Source organism: Mastomys coucha, unplaced genomic scaffold (assembly GCF_008632895.1).
Source record: "Mastomys coucha isolate ucsf_1 unplaced genomic scaffold, UCSF_Mcou_1 pScaffold15, whole genome shotgun sequence".
NCBI classification, from domain to species: Eukaryota; Metazoa; Chordata; class Mammalia; order Rodentia; family Muridae; genus Mastomys; species Mastomys coucha.
The window spans coordinates 75,578,574-75,600,269 of record NW_022196897.1 but is presented as its reverse complement, the minus strand read 5'-3'; the positions used below and the strand labels follow the sequence as shown (position 1 = coordinate 75,600,269).

Here is a 21,696-nt window from a genome sequence, read left to right as displayed (position 1 = left end):
GTTGAAAACCAGAATGATGTAATATAGCTCACCAGTTAATAAAAATATTTGACTATGCATATAAAATATTTGCAACCATGTATCTAAGTATTTATGATATTAGATCCAATGCAAATCTAAAAATACCATGAAAAAATGTTCAGAGTTGATGGGAAGATGAGGTAAGGGAGAGATTCTTGAAGTCTTTGGGGACAGTTCATTGATTGGAAAATAATGGTTTCTTCCACTAACAACATTTATTTAATTAATATGGAAATGCAGTTTTAAACATTGAATATCCTTTCACTTTCTTCTTACACAATTCTGTCCTGTAAATAGAATTGAAGAACTATGGTCACTTGTCTTATTTAGACTGAGGATACCAATTTTCACAAGATTTTGTAGTTCTTTTTTAATTGGCCCTAGATCTTAAAGATCTTGGTTAGAGTCTTTCTCATAGTAAGAGATAAACTGCCTGTGTGCAAGAGTTTAGGTGGGAAAAAGAATTAGGGATGCTCCCTCTTTTAGGTACACTCAGGAGATGTATCTAATTTTGAGTTTATTCCAAATTTTCTAATAAAGAAATATCTAATGACCTTTCAGTCTCTTACACTTATGATACTGATAAATTTAAAAGCCATTAAATGTATCAGAACACAGAGATTAAAGATTTTCTTTTCTGTAAAAATAGCCCAAGATATTTCTATGAACCAAAGACTTCAAGAATCACTTGCTTACCTTGTCTTGCCATCAACTCTGAACACTTCTTCATGGTATATTTAGACTTGCATTGGATATGAAGTCACAAATACTTGCATATATGGTTACAAATACTTAGATACAGGCTTTACTGCATCCAAGCTGAAGCTGGTTTAGTTGGTTTTTAGCCTTCATAGTATCAAACTCTTGCCTTTTCTGTGACTGGTCATAGATGCTTGTGAAAGACCTCATTATTTCTAATATGAGACTGGGGAGATAAAAGGATAAGTTCACTATTAAAGTATGGGATGGGACTTAGGAAGATTGTATTTGAATGAAGTTCTCAGCTTCCACTTATTAGATATTGTATATAAATGCTTTTGCCTTAAGAATCTATTTTGGATGCTTTAAAATTTTTTATTTAATTTTTTTTCCTACAATTTTATTTTGGTCATATTCCTTCACCCTCCTCCAACTCCTCTCAAAAATCCTGATTTATTCTGTGGAAGTCAGAAAACACATAAATTGTAGCCCATCAGAACTCTTTCTGTATCTTTTCATATGTCACACACTAATGATGTACTTCATGATCCTAAGAAAGCTGAAAGAGTTATCCTGTTCTGTGAGTACAATAAGCATTGATTTTTCCAGATCTGTAAAAGTACCTAAAATTCACAACCATTCACAATGGAGTCATTTCTAGAAGTTCTGAATTTGTTTATATACAATAAAATCTGTAGTAAATTGCTCCCCACTAGAAAGTAGGTATTTTGTGCCTAGAATACTTTCCTTGTTTTAATTACTAACATTTTTATAAATGCCTGACTGTTATAAATTGATTCATTGAAAACAACTGATTTTATTTATCCTTTCCTCTCCTTAGAGTATTACCTAGAATTTAGAGATTTTTATTAATTTTGTGCCTCCACCTAAAGTCTTCTGAAGAAAATAAGAGCTGATGAAGAAAAATCTTCTAGGATCTTTGGATAGAGATTGCAATAATACATGTTTATTAAATGCTTCCTGTAAAATATGTACAGAAGGAGATAAGGGTGAAGACATACATCCTGTCTTAATGCACTCATGGTACTCTTCATATTCTCATGGCAGGTCACTTAAATCAAAGAGAAAAAAGTCAAGAACCTATTTGAAAAAGTAGGTCTGGGACCTGAACAGAAAGTTATCAAGAGAAGAAAAACACTCTTTAAGAAATATCACCAAAAATGTTCATTGTCCCTAGCAAATATAGAAATGCAAAGCTGGCAACTTTGAGATTTCATCTTATCTCAGCCAGAACAGCCAACATCAACAAATGAAGCAACAACAAATGCTAGAAGGTGTATGGTAAAAGGGAACACTTGTTCATTGTTTTTGGAATTAAAATCTGGTGAAGCTACTATGAAAGGAGATGGAGTACTCTTTTTGAATGCTGCTTTTCTCCTTAACATATTTTATTGTAGTTAAGGTTGGCAAATAAAAAATAGAAGATGTGATATTTGTGTTCTTGAAACTTGAGTGATATCACTAAATATAATCTTTCCTTTTAATGTGTGTGCAAATCATGTTAGGGAAAAACTAGACAGGAGACTAGGACAAGAAAAACTGAAGTAGAATAAGGTAAAAAGTACTGATTTTTGGGCAATGATTTATTGATTTATTTAGTGAGTTATTTAGAGCACATTTTGTACTGCTTATTTGTCCAGCATGACTCACTACCTGGAAGGGAGTGACCTTGAGAAATAACTGAAAGAGTGGTCATTGCTCTTGGCAGCTGGTGACTGCTGCTATACTTCTGTAAATTCTCCCTTGCCTTCTGCCTCAGGCAAAGGCATGATAGTTTGAGAATGCAAATTCAACTTGAGACACATAAGAACTGACTTTGGTCTGCCAATGAAATCTCCTCTTTTCTACTCTCACTGGTGTGAGAGACAAGTCTGAAACAAACAGGAGGGATTGATGAAAGAGAGGGTGAAAAGTCACATAGGACACAAAGTGGAAAACAGACTACCTTGGGTGTGCAAGTGGAAGTGGGTGAAAAGAATCAAGGGAGAAAAAGAGAAGGGGAAAGAAAGGGGAAGGACCTACAGAAATTTCATGTGAAGAATGCTGTAATGAAAAATAGTTTTGTATAAGCTAATAAAGTTAAAACAGTAAATGGAGCTGAGCACAGTGCAGTTTGCAGTCTAATTAGTTAAATAATTTACAAAATAGTAAATTAAGTTGTTGATAAATTTCAAGTACCTGAGTAAGTTACAGTAAAAGACAATACAATTGCCTGTAGTAAATGAAAAGGGTTCTACCTTTGAGCACAGTGAAAATAGAATCTACCATCCATCCAATAGAAAGTTTCCTTTGGATAACTAGGGTATTCCCTAACTCTGTTTATTTAAGCCCAACTTCTAAAACTACAAGAGAAACAGATAATAGTAAGTAATATCTCAAACTTTTTTGTATCTTTATGCATGTAAACATTTGATAATTATTTGTGGTTAATTTTTTTTTACTTTTCTTTTTTTTAAATTGATTATTTTATTTATTTACATTTCAAATGTTATCCCCCTTCCCAGTTTCCCCTCCACAAGCACCCTATTTCCTCCTCCTTCCTCCCTGCCTCTGTGAAGGTGCTCCCCTAACTGCCCAACCACTCCTGTCTCAGTGGCCTAGTGTTCCCCTATCCTGGGTTATCAACCCTCCACAGGACCAAGGGCCTCAGCAGGGTACAGGGCCTTGTAAGCCAGTAGACCTTCATTCCTAGTTCCTCCCTCATTGTGGATCAGTCAGGAGGGGCAGGTTTCAGGAACCAGAGCCCTGAGGCTGAGTTAGCCAAGTTTCTGGAACTGGCTACTCCACATTTTTGGCTTGTTACAGAGGTTTTCCATGTCCCCTTTTAGGTAAAGGTTATACATTATACATACATTTCAATTAAGTGCCCTCATTTTAAATTCTAAGATTCTCCAGCCTTTCAATGCCAGGTAAGGCAATCTGGCCCTTCCTACAAGTGAAATGTTTTACACTCGTAGAATTCTCATTCTACACAAGATCTTGAATAATTTACGAAAGTTCACACAATTGTTCAACAGAGATTCTCTGGATCATACTCCAAATCAGAATCTGGTACCTCACATTTCCAAAGCCCCAATAATTCAGGCATTGTGACCTCCCCCAGCCTCAAGTGGGCTGGACCAGACTTTGTCCTTGCCACAAGCAGCTAGCCCACTTAGGGTGGAGTTTCTTGAGATAAAGAAAGCCCTTTTGTCCTGCTGCTTCTCTGCTTCTTCTGAAGTTCCTGCTAGGAGCCTCAGCTGCTTCACCTGCCTCCCAGACAGAACAGCAAGATGTTAATTAGCCCACAAGATCCTGGCTTACTGGGGGATGGGTTGCCTGATTTATATTCTCATACTCTGAAATACACATTGGACCATGATCGGAACCTTTTGACTTGGTCTCGTCACCTTTTGACTTGGTCTCGTCATTATTTCTCTCACAGTCTGATGCTCCTATTTTCCCCAGGCCCCTGCTTCTCTTTCAGGAACCCAGTTTGCATAGCTGCTGGTGGATGCAAGGCATCCATGTCTTTTGATGTAAGATTTACAAAGCAAAACAAAATTGCAAATACTATAGGAAATCCACTTTCTCTGATTATTGCTTTTTTGCTATTTTTCCACAAAACAATTTTCGAAGAAACTGAAGAATAAAACATTGTTTTTTTAAAATCATATTTAAAATAAGATCTGTAATTGCTTATGCTTCCAGCTTCTATTTTTCCCTTTCTTACTAAATAGCTTAAAAAGATTTCAAGGGAAAAACTTAGTTTCTATCATAGCAACTGTTAGTAGTTGTGCATTTCCTTACTTTTTCTAAATAAAATTTTCCAAAAATCAATATAGTAAATACAAATGTACTCTGAATTCAGGTTAGACGATGAAACAAAGGACAGGTTTATAATTTATGAAAAATCAGGCAGCCTAAGGCAGGTAAAGTAATTATTCCAGATAACAATATGGGAAATATGTTTGCATTTATGTTATGAAGGCTAGTACCTTGGTATTTAAGGAGTGATACATGAAGACTGGTCATTTTTTGAGATAAATTGACTGATCACCAAATATGTGGTGAAATTGTATCCAGTGATATATGTATACATATATGTATATGTATATATATATATGAAAGGATGCTGTTAATCTTGGTACTAATTTGGCAGTGGGTAAAGAATTACACTGTGAAGTTATTTCTTTAAATATAACATCTCAAAAACCTGGCTTTGTTTTGTCTCTTTCTATATTTGTAGATAACCAACAACAATAGAAAGTATATAGGTTTACTGCAGGAATCCTTTCCTGTTTATCATTGCTTATTCTGTGACAGTTTAAAATATATTCAAAATATAGAGTTAATTAAATAACTGTGGAACACTCTTGGAACTGCTTCAAGGATATTTGTAGCCCGCGTGGTCCTCTCGCAGGGAAGAAGACACGCGGACACTAGGTTCCTTCTGCAGCAACTGTTTATTTGTCTCCATCCATAGTGAAAAAAGGGTCGAACCCAAAATCCGCACTGCTTATATACACCACAGCATGCGTATCTGCCCACAGCGTGGTGTGTCTGCTCATGATTGGCTGTTTGCTCATTACCCTACGTAACGGCCCCGGGATGGGCTGTGACATGGCGTCTTTTCACTCTATGCACATGCGCAAACAGTTGTCCACTAGGAGTTAACAGCGGAAGTAGGCGCCATCTTGCCATGGCGAATGCCTCTCAAGATTCACGGCTCCCCACAGATATTTACATTGGACTAGGATAATGAAGTAGGCTCAAGCAAGAATTTGACATTGGGCTAAGACAAGGCTCAAGATGAATACAGCTGAGGAATACAGTAGTACAATAATCATGGGACCTTTGCTTAGGCCTTTTTTTTTCCTTAACTACATTTTTTCTGCCTTGTCTGCTCCTTGACTACTTTGTTTCTGCCTTGTTTGTTTATCGACTACTTTGCTTATACCTTGGAACTGACCCTATTCTTTGCATATACCTAGAATGATAAAAAAGCTGACCAGGAGGAATTAACACCACATCAGTATTTGATGGCATCATACTATAATGTCGAGTATCTTTTCTTTTCTTAATCCTTGCTCTCTCCCTTGAGATCCTGTTGGTTTATTGAGTAGGCTTAGTCAAAGAGCTGACACTGTTCTGCTATTATTCTCTGTCAATTAATATTTACAGATAAAGCTGTGAACCTTGAGGTCTCAAAAGAACTCATTTGAGGAAACAAATTTGATGTGGGATGGTCCTTGGTGTCCTTAGACATAAATTTCAATAGATGCTCCTTTAAGGTTTCTTGCAGGTTTTCCTCTGTAGAAGATAAAATGAAGATCGCAATAAAATAATGTTCCTCCTTATAATTTCATAGAGAGCCCTGTTTTTCTGACCTTTCTTCTGAAAAATAAGCCAAATAGAAAAGTAAATGGAATAAGAAAGAAATAGAATTTATCCTCTTGGGTAACACTCAGGATCCTGCTTTTGCTCATCTACAATGAGCATTGCTGTGACAATGATGGGCAGCTTGCTTGTTGTGGGAGCAGTGATTGCCTGTCCCTCCTTGGGCTTTTCATTATACTTCTTTCTGCATGTTGTTTATTCAACTGCCTTCTCATCCTAATTAATTTTATAGTTACTCTGATTTCATTTCCAGTTTGCATGGGGTAGAACGTCATGGCACAATTCTCTGGTGGGACTGAAGTCTTTCTTTTGATGGTAGTTGCCAACTGCAAGCTGTGGCACTATTTAATTAATCATAAATCAGACATATCTGCCCATTGGTAGTACAGTCTGAAAGAGGGTTTTCATCTTCTCTGGTTTAATTATTTTTGTTTTTGTTTGTAAAAGGAGAATAACTTCATGCAATATATTTTGATCACGCTTTACCTTCCACCAATTCCTCCCACATCCTTCCTACTTCCCAACTCACACAACCTTGAATTTTTCTTTTTCAAAACAAATGAATACATAAAGAAACAAAATACTCCATAAAAACATAAACCAGAAATAAAAATAAACAAGCAAATGACCAATGAGACTGCCCCCTCCCCCTAAAAAAGGAAAAAGACATAAAAGTCTACAGGAACACTTCTGAGTTCATTTTGTGTTGGCCAACTATTCCTGGGCACAGTACCTGTCATGAAGTGTGGATAATATGCTCAGTGAGATTCCACTCGGGAAAACTGATTTTTTTTTACTTTGGCAGTGGGTAAAGATTTCAGATAGCTTCTTGGTTAGGGTTTGAAACACTGTGTCCACTTGTCTCTCTCAGTGTTCGGACCCTGTTGCACCACAGTCTCTGTGAACTTATATGTATATTAGTCCTGTTGTCTGGAAAACACTGTTCTCTTGAAATCATCCATCACTTCTGTCTTTTACAAACTTTTGCATCATTTTCTGCATAGATTCCTCAGTCCAGACAGAAGGCATTTAATGAAGATATCTCATTTAGGACTAAGAGCTTCAAAATTTCTCTCTCTGCACATTTTTCAGTTATAGATCTCTGTATTAGCTCATAGGTACTACAAGAAGATATGACAATGACTCGGCAAGACACCCATCTATTAGTGATCTATTAGACTACCACTAGGAGTCATTTTATTACCATATTCCATTGGCAGAATAATGGTATTAGGCTTTTTCCTAACTCTATGAACTGTCTAGTCTTAGATTCTTGGGCACTTTATGAGTATCAAGTGTGAGTTTTGTCCCACAGAATGGGTCCAAAATCCCATCTAAATGTAGAAGTTATTTCTATAACATTTGTGCTATTATTGCACCAGTATATATTGTAGGCAGGTCACTGTTGATGGCTGTAGGGTTTGTAGATGCAGATATTGATTACTTCAAATAGAATGCAGAGTGCCTCCAGTACCATGAATGTTAGTCAGTGTGTATAAAAGGTCTAGTGAGGCATCAGCTTGTTTTCTCCCTGTTAAATGACATTTATGAGCTGACATCATCAGTAGGGTCTCACCATCAGTTTGTGGGAAGAAATCAATAGCATTAACAATGAGTTATGATCTTTAAGGGTTTCAATGAGGACCTTTACAACAACATTGTAACCTATTAGTAACACTGAAGGTTTTACTTGGTGGCATAAATTATTTATTTGTAACCTTCCTCTCTGTGGGCCTAACCTCTTCATAGGTGTTGTGTATTCTTTACTGTAGCTTGTGGGACATACTTCATTGATATTACTCTTGTTGCCAATAGTAGAGCAGTCTGCATTGTGACAACATTGTAAAAACTACTAAATGTGCTGACACTTCTGAACAATTTATTCCATTAATATTGGGATGAAACTAAGAGTAATGTATATTTTCTAGAAATAGGGATGTGGGAGGTAAGCCACTGCCTGTCACTCCTCTGGGAGCCTCTACCAGCAACTGACTGAGACAAATGCAAATGCTTTCAGCCAACCATTAGATTGAGGTCAGGAACCAATATGGAAGAGTTAGAGGAAGGACTGAAGTAGCTGAAGAGAGTTGTAATCTCATTAGGAATAACAACATTGTCAACTAACCTGGACCCCTCAGAGCTCCCAAAGACTAAGCCAAACACCAAGGAGCATAGATGGGCTGGTCTGTAGCCCCAGGGCACATTTGTAGGAGAAGACTGCCTTGTATGGCCCCAGGGAAGAAGGATGATGATGGGGCTTAGGTGGGAATGAGTGGGCAGGTTGGGGACCACCCTTTCAGAGACAGAGAGGGACCAGGAAGGGGATCAACTTTTGAAATGTAAATAAATAAAGTAATTTAATAAAAGAGAAAAATCATTACAGTCCATTTTAATAAGAACTCAATTTGGAAAAAAATACAGGTGAAGTGTTTTTCCACCAGCACCTGATTTTAAAATTTCAATATTCATTGTTTTATCATCATGGAAAATTTCCAACTCTGGATTGGATGTTTCACTTAATGATTTGTTTTTCAACATTTGGTCATTATTCATTCATGTTCAAATCATGAATCTTGGATGGTAGAAATTATTAGAATTACCAGAATGTTGGTCCATAACTGTAAGCACTTGGGAAGCTGAAGCAGAAGAATTATTAAGACAGGATTTAGAAAATTCTGAAACTATTAACAGAAAAGCCCACAAAACGCTTTAGAGAAAGACACAATCTAAGGTATCCTGAAATGGACTCTATGTGCTCATGACCTAAAATTGAGATGTTTTTCTTTTTTCATTTAAGCTTCTTAATATGTTTTTAATAATTTTACTTCTCCCATCTTCTTGAAGTCTTCTTCATCTCATAACCCATTCAACTTTATGTTTTTTCTTTATCAGATATCTATCTCTTTAAAATATAACATTAAATACAAAAGAAAGGTCAAAACAAATAAAAACCAAGAAGACAAAAGAGTTAAATAAACAAAAGGCAACAAAAATCCCATTACAAATAGATTTTCTGAAGTATTGACATCAGTAACCTCAACTGTAATTTGAAATCTAGTAGAATTTGTGCAGGAGAGGTCACTACACATACAAAATTATTGGAAGGAGCACGTAGGAGGGATCAGTCCTCTGGAGCATACTTCTTTAGAGATTTAATTTGAAGGAAGCACACTGGGGGCAATTTGAAGAGATCAGTTAAATATTTAGTATTTCATTATGAAGTTCTTGTAAATAATTTTCTTTGCCTCATAAAGGAATTCTCTTGGGAATTTGATGTTACCATTGGTTATGAAACAAAAAGTAAATAACATGGTACATATAAAGCAGAGTAGTGCTGTAAGTAAGCAATAATATAAAACATTCTGTATTATGTGATTATCCTGTACTGTACACAACTAAAAAACATGCTAAGAGGACTATTTGATTAATTTAATAGTAAACATGAGTAAAATTGAAACAGTTTTAATACATGTTCTCAAACAGCTTTCAAGTTTCATGGTTCATCTTATATATCAACAGTTTCTTTTTTCTAGATTTCAATTTTGCAAAAATCTGGAGTCTAAGCTCTAAATTGCTTTTTGAAGAATGGAGAATGTTTGCTATGTTGTGCCAGCCTAAGGAGCTGGATCTTTGTGACAAAGCAAGTTTATCTTACATGACTAAATGTTAATTTGTTTGAAGGTATACCTGTACTGATATGCTTGCTGTTTTGCCTTTAAAAGTAAAAAGATATTTTTCTAGGCTTGAAAATAAAACCACGGAAGCCTGAATTGGAATAAGTGAAAAAAGAAGAAATACAAAACCCAGGTAACATACAAGTGAAATCATTCTGGTATTTTTGCTGTTGTTGTTTGTATTTTGGGGTTTTTAAATTTTTTTTTAAATAGGGTCAAAGAAGCTTAGTTCAATTGTGTCTTTCATAAATAAGTTGGTGACTTATTTCAAAGCTTTATACCAGAGACAGTAAGATAGTGCATGCACTTTATCTACTTTATAGATTGTTGATAGGTTAAACTAAAACTTTCTAGAAACTTTCTACTATTTAAATGCATATGACACAAGTGAGAGCATCTTGCAAAACATGAACAATATAATATGTATATGGTTTATTTATATGCATTATTATTTTCACAATAATGTGTTTATCAGATATTTTATACAATTTACAGAATACAACTATTGTTATTATAAATTATCATCTCCTTGTGAGATTTACATTTTCTATTTCTTTGCAGATGATGTGTTCTTTTTAAAATTAAATTTAACTGTTATAAATGTTTTTTATCTTTCAGATTAAAATATTATGGTGTGTGCCACATTCCTTTTCCTCCAACTCTTTTCATTCACTGCTCTCCTTGTTTCCAATCTAATATGTGGCCTCTATTTCTTCAGCTGACCGAACAATCCAGATATAAATGTATATAAAATCCTAAATCTATATGTTACAACAACAAAATTAGTAGAGGCCATTTCTCTCTAGTAAGGCAAATGCAATCATTTTATTCAATGTTGTATCCCACACTTTATTTCACGTTCAACTTTTAACACCAATGAATTATAACTCCCATCCCTTCCTCCTCCCATCTCCAAAACCAGTATTGTATTATTTTTATGAATATGACTAGTCTAAGTATTTCATAAATGTGAGATAATAAAATATATGTACCTTCATGATGGTCTGATTTTATAATTAAGTATAATTTATTCATTTCACCTATTAATTATATTCCTTACTGAAATAGAATATATTTCTCATCTATTTCCTCACTATTCCCACTTGGAAATCAACTTTGAGACTAAACCCCTGTGTGTGTGTGTTTTGTACAGTGTTTTATTTGTCTGCTGATGGGTAAATGAGATATTGCTATTTTTTGACTACTGTAAATATTTCTGCCTTCAACACTGATTCAATATTAATTATGGTTTATTTTTTAATTATTTTATTTATTTGCATAATAAAAATTTGTCCTGAAAATTGCTAGGCAATTATGAAATGTAGAACTCATGCTCAGAAATTTAGTCTTTAAGTATTAATGGAAATAGATTTGCTTATTAGAATGAATAAAAATTTTGTGATGATTTCAGTATAAAATCTTCATGAATCTTCAAAAAATGGCACCATCTGTTTCTGATTATTTTATAGATTTCATTTCAATTGTCTTAAAAACTTCTGTGCTCAGTTGATTCTATAGCTTTAAAATAGTAAATTTAACTGTAAAAAGTTTCAGATCCATTAGTAATGCACAGAAAAAGAAAGAGAATGAATTTCCTCATAGTAATGTGTGTGGAAAGAAGGTTCAGCTTCCATAACTGTGCATAATGAAAATATAATACTCCCAGTCATCCAGTGGGAAATCCCCTTTGGGTCATTAGAGGTGAAGGCTCTGGGGAGATTCACTCAGATCTTTTGCATGAAGCCATGATATTTAAAACTATATACAGAAACTAGCCAGGCAGTGGTGGTGCATGCCTTTAATCCCAGCACTTGGAAGGCAGAGACAGGTGGATTTCTGAGTTCGAGGCCAGCCTGATCCTCAGAGTGAGTTCCAGGACAGCTAGGGCTATACAGAGAAACCCAGTCTCGAAAAATATAAACAAAAACAAAACAAAACAAAACTATATGCAGAAACTAATACCAAGAATACCCTGAATTTAATTAGTGCTTATGTATCAGGTAAGTTTCTTTACACTATATTTGCATTTAAGCCTACATACTTCCTATATGTTAGATGTTTTACAGTTATCATAAAATGTATTGAATAATTCACCCAATGCTACACAGTTACTTAACATAGATTATGGAGATGAGAATCTGAACCAGAAATAGGATCTGAACATCTCAACAGTTCCAGGACCTCTTTCCCATGAAGGCAAAGCAAAATTGTCCACAACTGTGTATGACACAGGAAACCCACATTGCTTATCTTGATTGTTCACCAAGTTCATTCTTGCTTACAGATTTTAGAGATTAGATTTTTCTATACTTCAAAGAAACTGAATACGAAATACATAATATTGAAAGAAGTCATATTTAAATCCAATGATCTGATTTAATTTTTAATTGGAGCACATATCATATATATATATTATTTCTGTGATTATTCTCTTATATTTGAGGAGAACTATTATTTTCAAAGGATATAACTCCCATTAGGGAATGATTTAAATAGAAATGCACAAGATTTCCTTGTGTTTTTCAAAAGTGTTTGGATTCAAAATGAAATTTTATCATTTATACTTGAAGAAAACTGATGTTTAAAAGTGTTTCTAGTATTTTATACCCTCACATTCTCAGCAGTTTGTTTACCTCTTATGGAACTGGCTTTTGCAAGTCTCTTTCACTTATTTTATTTGCCATTAATCAGGGTCACATATTTAAAATGTACATTAATGATTATGTGTTAAGTACTTAAGACTGTGGAAGTATTACCAATGTTTATAAAATGTTCCTTTATTTAATAAGGCATAATATTGATTCAGAAAAATGTATAACTTGAGAGATCAAAATAAGTACAGAAACATCAAGTTGCAGTCTTTGTGAGAGAATGTGTAAAGAAAGCCACGTTGGGGGAATAAGGAGACACTTTTGGCCTGAAGTTTGTGAAGATCGGGTGGAGTTCAGTGACAGGAGAATCCAAACACTAATTTTCTGAGGTATTACAGGTGTGAGTGGTGTGAAGATGCACAGAAAGTCTCCGTGTCTTTTGCAGTTAGTGGTGGGAAGTTGTGAGCATATTCCATATACATTTTGTGATTTTCCCATTGTTTATATATAGTGCTTGTATATATAGTCATACCCATTGTGAGTTCATGTATGTAGTGACCCTATAATCTCTGCCTAATACTATTTCATTGCAAATTTATACTAGTTCTGACCTATATAAATTCCTGGCCCTTTTTGGTAACAAAACATTTGTCTTGTGAATAGATGGTTGATATGATAATAGTAATAATAATCATAAATATATTATACAATATATTACATATGGTATCCCAATTAGAGCTAAGATTCAACAATATCCAATTTTCTGAATGCCCACCAGTTGTGGGTCTCTGTATGAATTTATATCTCCTGCAGAAAGAAGCTTCTCTACTCAGATTTGACATATGAACAAGTGTATGGATAAAAAGATTAAAAATCTATGAGATACTTTGATACAAGCAGAGTTTTTGTCATGGAACTTAAGATCACTTCAAATTCAGCATCTGCTCTGTCTGCAGGCTCTGACTTCTAAGTGAGTTCAGCACTCTCAGAAGAACATATGGAAAAGAGGAACAATGTGACTAAATTTATCCTCCTGGGCCTCACCCAGAACCCAGAGGGCCAAAAGGTTCTGTTTGTCACATTCTTGCTCATTTACATTGTGACAGTTATGGGCAACCTGCTCATCATGGTGACCATCATGGCTAGCCAGTCCCTGGGCTCCCCTATGTACTTTTTTCTGGCTTACTTATCATTCATAGATACCATCTATTCTACTGCCATTGCTCCCAAAATGATCATTGACTTGCTCTATGAAACAAAGACCATCTCCTTCCAGGCTTGTATGACTCAAGTTTTTATAGATCATTTATTTGCTGGAGCTGAGGTCATTCTTCTGGTGGTGATGGCCTATGACCGTTATGTGGCCATCTGTAAACCTCTTCATTATTTGACCATCATGAACCGACGAGTGTGTATTCTCATGCTGTTGGGTGCCTGGATTGGTGGCTTTCTTCACTCTTTAATTCAATTTATTTTCATTTACCAGCTTCCTTTCTGTGGCCCAAATATCATTGACAACTTTCTGTGTGACATTTATCCTTTGCTAAAACTAGCTTGCACCAATACTTACCTCATTGGACTTTGTATGATTGCTAATGGTGGGGCAATTTGCACTGTCACCTTCTTAATTCTTTTAGTTTCCTATGGGATAATATTACACTCCCTTAAGGCACATAGTCTGGAAGGGAAACGCAAAGCTTTGTACACATGTGCTTCCCACATTGCTGTGGTCATTTTATTCTTTGTTCCCTGTATCTTCTTGTTTGCAAGGCCTACATCTACATTCCCCATTGATAAGTGTGTGACTGTAATTTTAACTTTAATTACTCCCATGTTGAACCCCTTAATCTACACTCTGAGGAATGCAGAAATGAAAAATGCTATGAGGAGACTTTGGAGCACTAAAGTCACTTTAGTAGGACAAATGTATTCCTTCTGCAGATCATGACACTCATTCTTTCATGAAAACAATGAATAAGTGCCTTGAAGCATATATGCATTTTCCTTGTTATTCTTTTATGTATATTGTGTGTTCTGAAACAGTGATTGTAATTAATGTTTAAATAAATTATGATTTATCCTTAAAGAACAAGACAATTATACAGACTTAATACCAACTGATGTAATTTTTTTTGATGGACTATAATTTTGCCTTTCCATATACTTTCAATTTCTAAATTTATTTTATAAACTTAAAATTGTTTTTTCTTAAAAAATATATATTTATAAAATAATATATGATAATTTTGTTCTGAACATGTATTATAAATGTTTTAATGAAACTTGTTGACATTTTGCCTTGTTTGTTTTAGTGTTTCCTATTTCCAAAATAGAAAAATATATTTCTGTTTATGTGCTATGATATATTTCAAAACAAAATATATATTTGGAGAATTAGTTCTCTTTAGTCCAAGGATCAAGTACAATAATTTTCTAATTTCAGATTCAAAAATATTGTTTACAGTATCTAAAGAAATTATTTGATCAACATATGATTGAGGACTTGGAATATTTGTCCTATGAGTTTGACTTTTCATTTAATAGTGTAATGTATAGCTGGGTCAGTTTTCCTTCAAAGTACATGATTCTGTTTTTTCTATTGCTGAATATAATATGCTCTATATTTTTATAACAGTTTTTCGTTATTCATTTCTCTGTTGGTACATGTCTGGGCTAATTACATCTCTTAGCTGCTGATTCTATTATTTAGCCACTTTGAATGATGATGTGATAAATATCCATATGCATGTATAGGTTGACTGGCATCATTGCTTTGAGTAAACACACAGGTATATATGGTATGTTAGGTCTAGTTATTGATTTTTGTTTGTTTTGTTTTTTTTTATTTTTTTTGAGACATGGTTTCTCTGTGTAGTCCCGGCTGTCCTGGAACTCACTCTGCAGATCAGGCTGGCCTCGAACTCAGAAATCCGCCTGCCTCTGCCTCCCAAGTGCTGGGATTAAAGGTGTGCGCCACCACTGCCCGGCTAGTTATTGATTTTTGAACAACTTCCACATACTGATTTCAATAGTGGCTGCCTTAATCTACATACCTCTCAGTAGCGTAGAAGGGTTCTCTTTTGTCTACATCTGACTCAGCATTTGTTAGCTGTTTTTTTTTGTTTTGTTTTGTTTTGTTTTTCTTTTAATTTTTCTGTATTTTATTTTTTTACTGTCCAATCATTACCCTCCTCCTGGTCTGCACGCCCACAGTTCCTCATCCCATTCTTCTTCCCCCTCTCTAAGAAGGTACTCCTCAAGGCTAGTAGCCAGTACTTCTCACTCCCTGGGGCCTCAAGTCTCTTGAGGGATAGGCTCATCTTCTCCCACTGAGGCCAGACCAGGCAGTCCTATATATGTGTCAGGGGCCTTCGACCAGCTCATGTATACTGCCTGGTTGGTGGTTCAGTAAGAGATCTCAGGGGACCAGGTTAGTTGAGACTGCTGGTCTTCATATGGGGTCACCCTCCTCCTCGGCTTCTTCTAGCCTTTCTCTCGTTCAACCACAGGGGTCCCAAACTTCAGTTCAATGGTTGGGTATAAGTTACTGCATCTGTCTCAGTCAGCTGCTTGTTGGGAATCTCAGAGAACAGCCATGCTAGGCTCCTGTCATTAAGCACACCATAGCACCAGGAATAGTGTGAGGCTTTGGAGTCTCCCCTTGAGATGAATTCCAAGTTGAGCTTGTCACTGGACCTCCTTTCCCTCAGTCTATTCTCCTTTTTTTTTTTTTTTGGTCCCCACAGTTCTTAACAATTCTGGGTCAGAGTTTTTGATGGTGAGAATACAACCCTATCCTTCTACTTGATGCCATGTCTTTCTAGTGGAGGTGAATTCTTCAAGTTTTCTCTCCCCACTATTGGATTTTCATCTAAGGTTCCTTCCTTTGAGTCCTGAGAGTCTCTCACCTCCCAGTTCTCTTTTACTTTCTAGGATGGTTGTCCACCTCCCATCCCTGAGATTGCATATTTCCATTCATTCTGCTGACTGTAAGGGCTTCTCTATTGTCACCTCTCTAATACGTGATCTGATCATATTCCCCTTTTCCTCTTCACCCTTCTCTCTCCCAACCCAGTTCCTCCCTCTCTTTCTTCCCAGTAATTGCTTTCTTCTCTCTTTCAAGTGGGACTGTAGCATCCTTACTTGGGCTTTTCTGCTTCCTAACCTTCTAGAGTTCTGTGGATTGTATACTGTATTCTGTAGGGTTTTGGCAAATATCCACTTACTAGTTCGTACATATCATGCATGTCTTTGGGGTCTGGATTACCTCACTCAGGATAATATTTTCTACTTCCATCCATTTGCCTACAAAATTAATGAGGTCCTTTTGCTTAATAGCTGAATAGTATTCCATTTTGTAAATGAAACCACATTTTCTATATCCATTCCTCAGAGGGACATGTGGGTTGTTTCCAGCTTCTGGCTATCACAGATAAGACTGCTATTAACATAGTGGATCACATGCCCCTGTGGTCTGGTGGGGCATCTTTTGGGTATATGCCTAAGAGTGGTATAGCTGGGTCTTCTATTTCCAATTTTCTGAGGAACCTCCAGATTGATTTCCAGAGTATTTGTACAAGTTTGCAATCCCACCAACAATGGAGGAGTGTTCCTCTTTCTCTACATCCTCGACAACATCTGCTGTCACCTGAGTTTTTGATTTTAGTCTTTCTGATTGGTGTTTTAAAGAGGAATCTCAGGGTCATTTTAATTTGCATTTCCCTGATGACTAAGGATTTTAAACATTTCTTTAAGTGCTTCTGAGCAATTCCAGATTCTTCTGTTGTGAATTTTCTATTTAGCTCTGTACCCTATTTTTTGTTTGGGTTGTTTGGGTTTTTATGGAGATTAGTCTCCCCAGTTCTTTATATATTTTAGATATTAGTCTATCAGATGTGGGGTTAGGGAAGATTTTTCCCAATCTGTAGGTTGCCAGTTTATCTTAATGACTATGTCTTTTGCCTTACTGGTTTTCAGTTTCATAATGTCTCATTTATCAATTGCTGATCTTAGAACCTGCACCATTGGAGTTCTGTTTGGGAAATGTCCCCTCCCTCCCATGCCAATGAGTTCCAGGCTCTTTCTCACTTTCTCTTCTATTAGATTCAGTGAATCTGGTTTTATGTGGAGGTCCTTGATCCACTTGGACTTGAACTTTGTCACAGTGAAAAATATGGATCCATTTTCATTTTATACATAAATACTGCCAGTTACATCAGCACTATTTATTGAAGATGCTTTCTTTTTTCCATTTTTGTCTTCTTTGTCAAAGATCAAATGTCTATAAGTGTGTGGTTTTATTTCTGGGTCTTCAATTCAATTCCATTGATCAACATGTCTGTCTCTGTACCAGTACCATGCAGATTTTATCACTATTGCTCTGTAGTATAGCTTGAGGTCAGGAATGGTGATTCCCCCAGAAGTTCTTTTATTGTTAAGAAGAAAACCAAATAACCCTATTAAAAATGGGGAACAGAGTTAAACAAAGAATTCTCAACTACAGAAACTCAAATGGCCAAGAAACACTTAAAGAAATGTTCAACATCCTCAGTCGTCAGAGAAATTAAAATCAAATCAACCCTGAAATTCCACCTCATACCAGTCAGAATGGCTAAGACCAAAAACTCAGGTGACAGTAGATACTGGTGAGGATTCAGAGAAAAAGGAACATTCCTCTATTGCTGGTGGGATTTCAAGCTGGTATAACCACTCTGGAAATCAGTCTGGTGGTTCCTCAGAAAATTGGACCTAGTGCTACCTGAAGACCCAGTTATATTACTCCTGGGCATATACCCAGAAGATGCTCTAACATGTAATAAAGACACATGCTCCAATATGTTCATAGCTGTCTTATTTATAATAGCAAGAAGCTTGAAAGAACCCAGACGTCCCTCAACAGAGGAATGGATACAAAAAATGTGGTACATTTACACAATGGGGTATTACTCAGCTATTAAAAACTGACCTCATGAAATTTGCAGGCAAATGGATGGAACTAGAAAATATCATCCTAAGTGAGGTAACCCAGTCACAAAAGAACCACTCATGTTATTCACTCACTAGTATATGGATATTAACCCCAAAATTCAGAATACCCAGGATATAATTCATAGACCATATAAAGCTAAAGAAGGAGGAAAACCAAAGTGTGGATGCTTCAGTTCTTCTTAGACAGGGGAACATAATACTCACAGGAGGAAATATGCAGAAAAAGTGTGGAGCAGAGACAGAAAGAAAGGCCATCCAGAAAGAGTCCTTCGTGTGGATTCATGCCATATACAGTTGCCAAACCAGGACCCTATTGTGGATGCTGGGGAGTGCTTGCTGATGGGAACTTGATATTGGTCTCTCCTGAGAGACCCTTCCAGAGCCTGACAGACACAGAGGTGGATGTTCACAGCCAATCATTGGACTGAGTGTGGGTACCCTAGTGGAGGAGTTAGACAAGGGACTGAAGGAGCTGAGGAGGTTTCCAGTCCCATGCATAGAGCAACAGTGTGAACTGACCAGACCCCTTGCAGCTCCCAGGGACTGGACCACCAGTCAAAGATTGCACCTTGAGGGACCCATGGCTCTGGCTGCATATGTGTGGAGAGCCGCAGCTGCCACCCTAAATATGGTGCCTGGTCTCCAGCCAGAGCAGAGAGCACTGCAATAAACAAGTCCTTATTTGGAGCATCACAATAAACAAGTCCTTACTTAGAAAAGTTGAGTGCCTCCAGTTTGTGATGCAAGCTGGCATGATTTCTCATAGCCTATTATGCTTTGCCACTTAGCCGATGCTGATTGAGACCAGGGAAAGTATTTAACCCGCAAGTTCTGGGGGCTGATAAGAGAGATGAATGAAAAGAGAGATGAATGAATGATTCTGTAGTACAAGGTTCCTGAATAAACTGCTCGGAGAAGAGTTCGTGGTTGCCTCCTTATTTCCACTGGTCGGTGAGGCAGCGACAAGTGGTGGCTTGTACGGGGACATCTTCTACAGCTCAGAACTTCTTGAAGACAGGGCAGTTGACTGGTAAGTTCCCAGGTAAGGTGGGACGAAAGGAAAAATAAGGACCTTGGTAAAGAGGCAATAAGGTCTCCAGGTTGGAGCGATAAGGTCCCGTTAAGGGCAAATCAAAAGTGATAGTATGGGGAACTCGCAATCTTGTCCCATGTTTGCTGCTCTTAAGGAGCTATTAAAAGCAAAAAAGATAGAATTGAAGAGAGGAACTCTAGAAAGATTTCTGTCAGAGGTAGATATTGATGCCCCTTGGTTCACGGTGTCAGATCACCTGACGCTGTCCAGCTGGGACGAATTGGGGAGAGATCTGGATTTTGCCTGGGAGGAAGGAATCTTAAAAGGTGGAGTGTGACCAATCTGTAAACTGCTTAGGAGCTGCCTGGAGGATAAAGTATGTTCTAAAGCAGTAGAGAAGGGACAGGAAGCGTTAGAACAGCTGAAAGAAGAGAGGTCAGCAAAGTCTGAGAAAGATCAGACTGATGAAAGTGGCTCGGACTCTGAAGGGGAACTTGAGAAGTTAGTACGGAAAATGGAGAAGTCCACTATTAGGGTGGAGCCCACAGGCCCAGGGCCGCCTGTATCCTCACCCTTCCGCCCCCATAACACTGCCACTTACGGTACTTCATTTTGTCTGGAAGTTTAGCGGGAAGCTAGGGGTCAGCATTGCTTCCATGTGTTTCAAGATGCCCAAGGGCAAAGGTTTCATGAATCATTGGATTTTAAAGTCATAAAGAACTTGGCTGAGTCAGTCCGCACTTACGGTATAACTGTGGCATTTACTGTTTCCTAGTTAGAGGCTCTTCACAGATATTGCATGACTCCTTCTGATTGGATGAGCATCATGAGAGCCTGCCTCTCATCAGGTCAATATCTGGACTGGAAAGGCTTTTTAATAGAATATGCCAATAAACAGGCTGCTGCTAATCAAGCAGCTAGTAATCCTGCCTGGGATTTGGATATGCTCTTGGGGCAGGGCAGGTTTGTGCAGCAGCAAATTGGATATCCGCTGCAGGTGTATGAGCAAGTTAATATGCTTGCTACAAGAGCATGGAAATCATTGCCTAACAAGGGAGAAGTTGCAGGAAATTTGACTAAAATTATTCAGGGACCCATGGAGACCTTTTCAGATTTTGTAGCTAGAATGGTAGAAGCAGCTGGAAGGATTTTCGGAGACCCAGATGCGGCCATGCCACTGATTAAGCAATTAGTTTATGAGCAATGTACCAAGGAACGCAAGGCTGCCTACTAACATAAGGGACTTGAGGCATGGATGAAAGTATGTAGGGAACTGGGTGGTCCATTAACTAATGCAAGCCTTGCCTCTGTGGTTATGCAGATAATGCAAGGTAACAAGCGGAACCCGGGAACATGCTTTCGGTGTGGACAACTGGGACACCTTAAAAGGCAATGTCCCAACAGAGGAAGAATAGCAGAAACAGGGGCTATGCAGGACCGTCCAAAACAACCTGGATTGTGTCCAAGATGTAAAAAGGGAAATCGTTGGGCCAATGAATGCAGATCAGTGAAAGACATTAATGGACAGCCACTTACTACAGGCTATGGTGGAGCCAGGTCAGAAAACGGGCAGTGGGGCCCTCGCCCACAGAGCCCACAAATATATGGGGTGATGGAGAGCAAGCCAGAGGGAAATTAGCCAACCCTGCAGCATCCCAACCAGTGCGGAGAGCCACTAAGGGGAGTGCGGGATTGGACCTCTGCTCTGCCACCAGACTCGTACTAACCCCTCAGATGGGTGTTCAGTTAATAGAAACAGATTTCCAAGGTCCACTCTCCAAGGAAACAGTGGGGCTATTAATTGGCCGTTCATCATCAGCATTAAAGGGGTTAGTTATTCATCCTGGTGTCATAGATCCTGATTATACTGGGGTTGTTAAGATTATGATTTCCTCCCCCGAGGGGTTGTTTCCATCTCCCCTGGAGATAGATTAGCCCAGGTTCTTATTCTTCCCAGTTGTCATGAAATATTTCAATCACAAAATAAAAAATGAGGAAAAGGAGGGTTTGGTTCTACGGGATCAGATGGAGCCCTTGTAAGCCTACACCTGGATCAACACCCTCTTTTGGAGATAAGAGTGGATGGAAAGAAAAATTTAGGGCTTCTTGATACTGGTGCTGATAGAAGTATTATATATATATATAGCAAAGAAGGATTGGCCCAAGGGATGGCCTCTTCGAGAGTTCTCTCAAACTCTCTAAGGATTAGGTTATGCAAACCCCCCACCATGAGTGCAAGAGAATTGCCCTGGGAAGATGCAGAAGGACATTCAGGGAAAATCCAGCCATT

At 37.3% G+C, this 21,696-nt stretch overlaps 1 protein-coding gene across 1 annotated transcript; it reads left to right on the top strand.

The window, feature by feature from the left end:
• The first annotated feature begins 13,288 nt into the window (after positions 1–13,288).
• On the top strand, positions 13,289–14,333 carry LOC116090430 (olfactory receptor 4A15-like). The gene has a single exon (XM_031370893.1). It carries the CDS (start codon positions 13,383–13,385, stop codon positions 14,331–14,333), a length of 951 nt encoding a protein of 316 aa, XP_031226753.1. The 5' UTR covers positions 13,289–13,382.
• Positions 14,334–21,696: the final 7,363 nt, after the last annotated feature.

Excerpts from the sequence above, each read along its gene's own strand:
- LOC116090430 (XM_031370893.1), top strand. The coding sequence starts at position 13,383 with ATGGAAAAGAGGAACAATGTGACTAAATTTATCCTCCTGGGCCTCACC.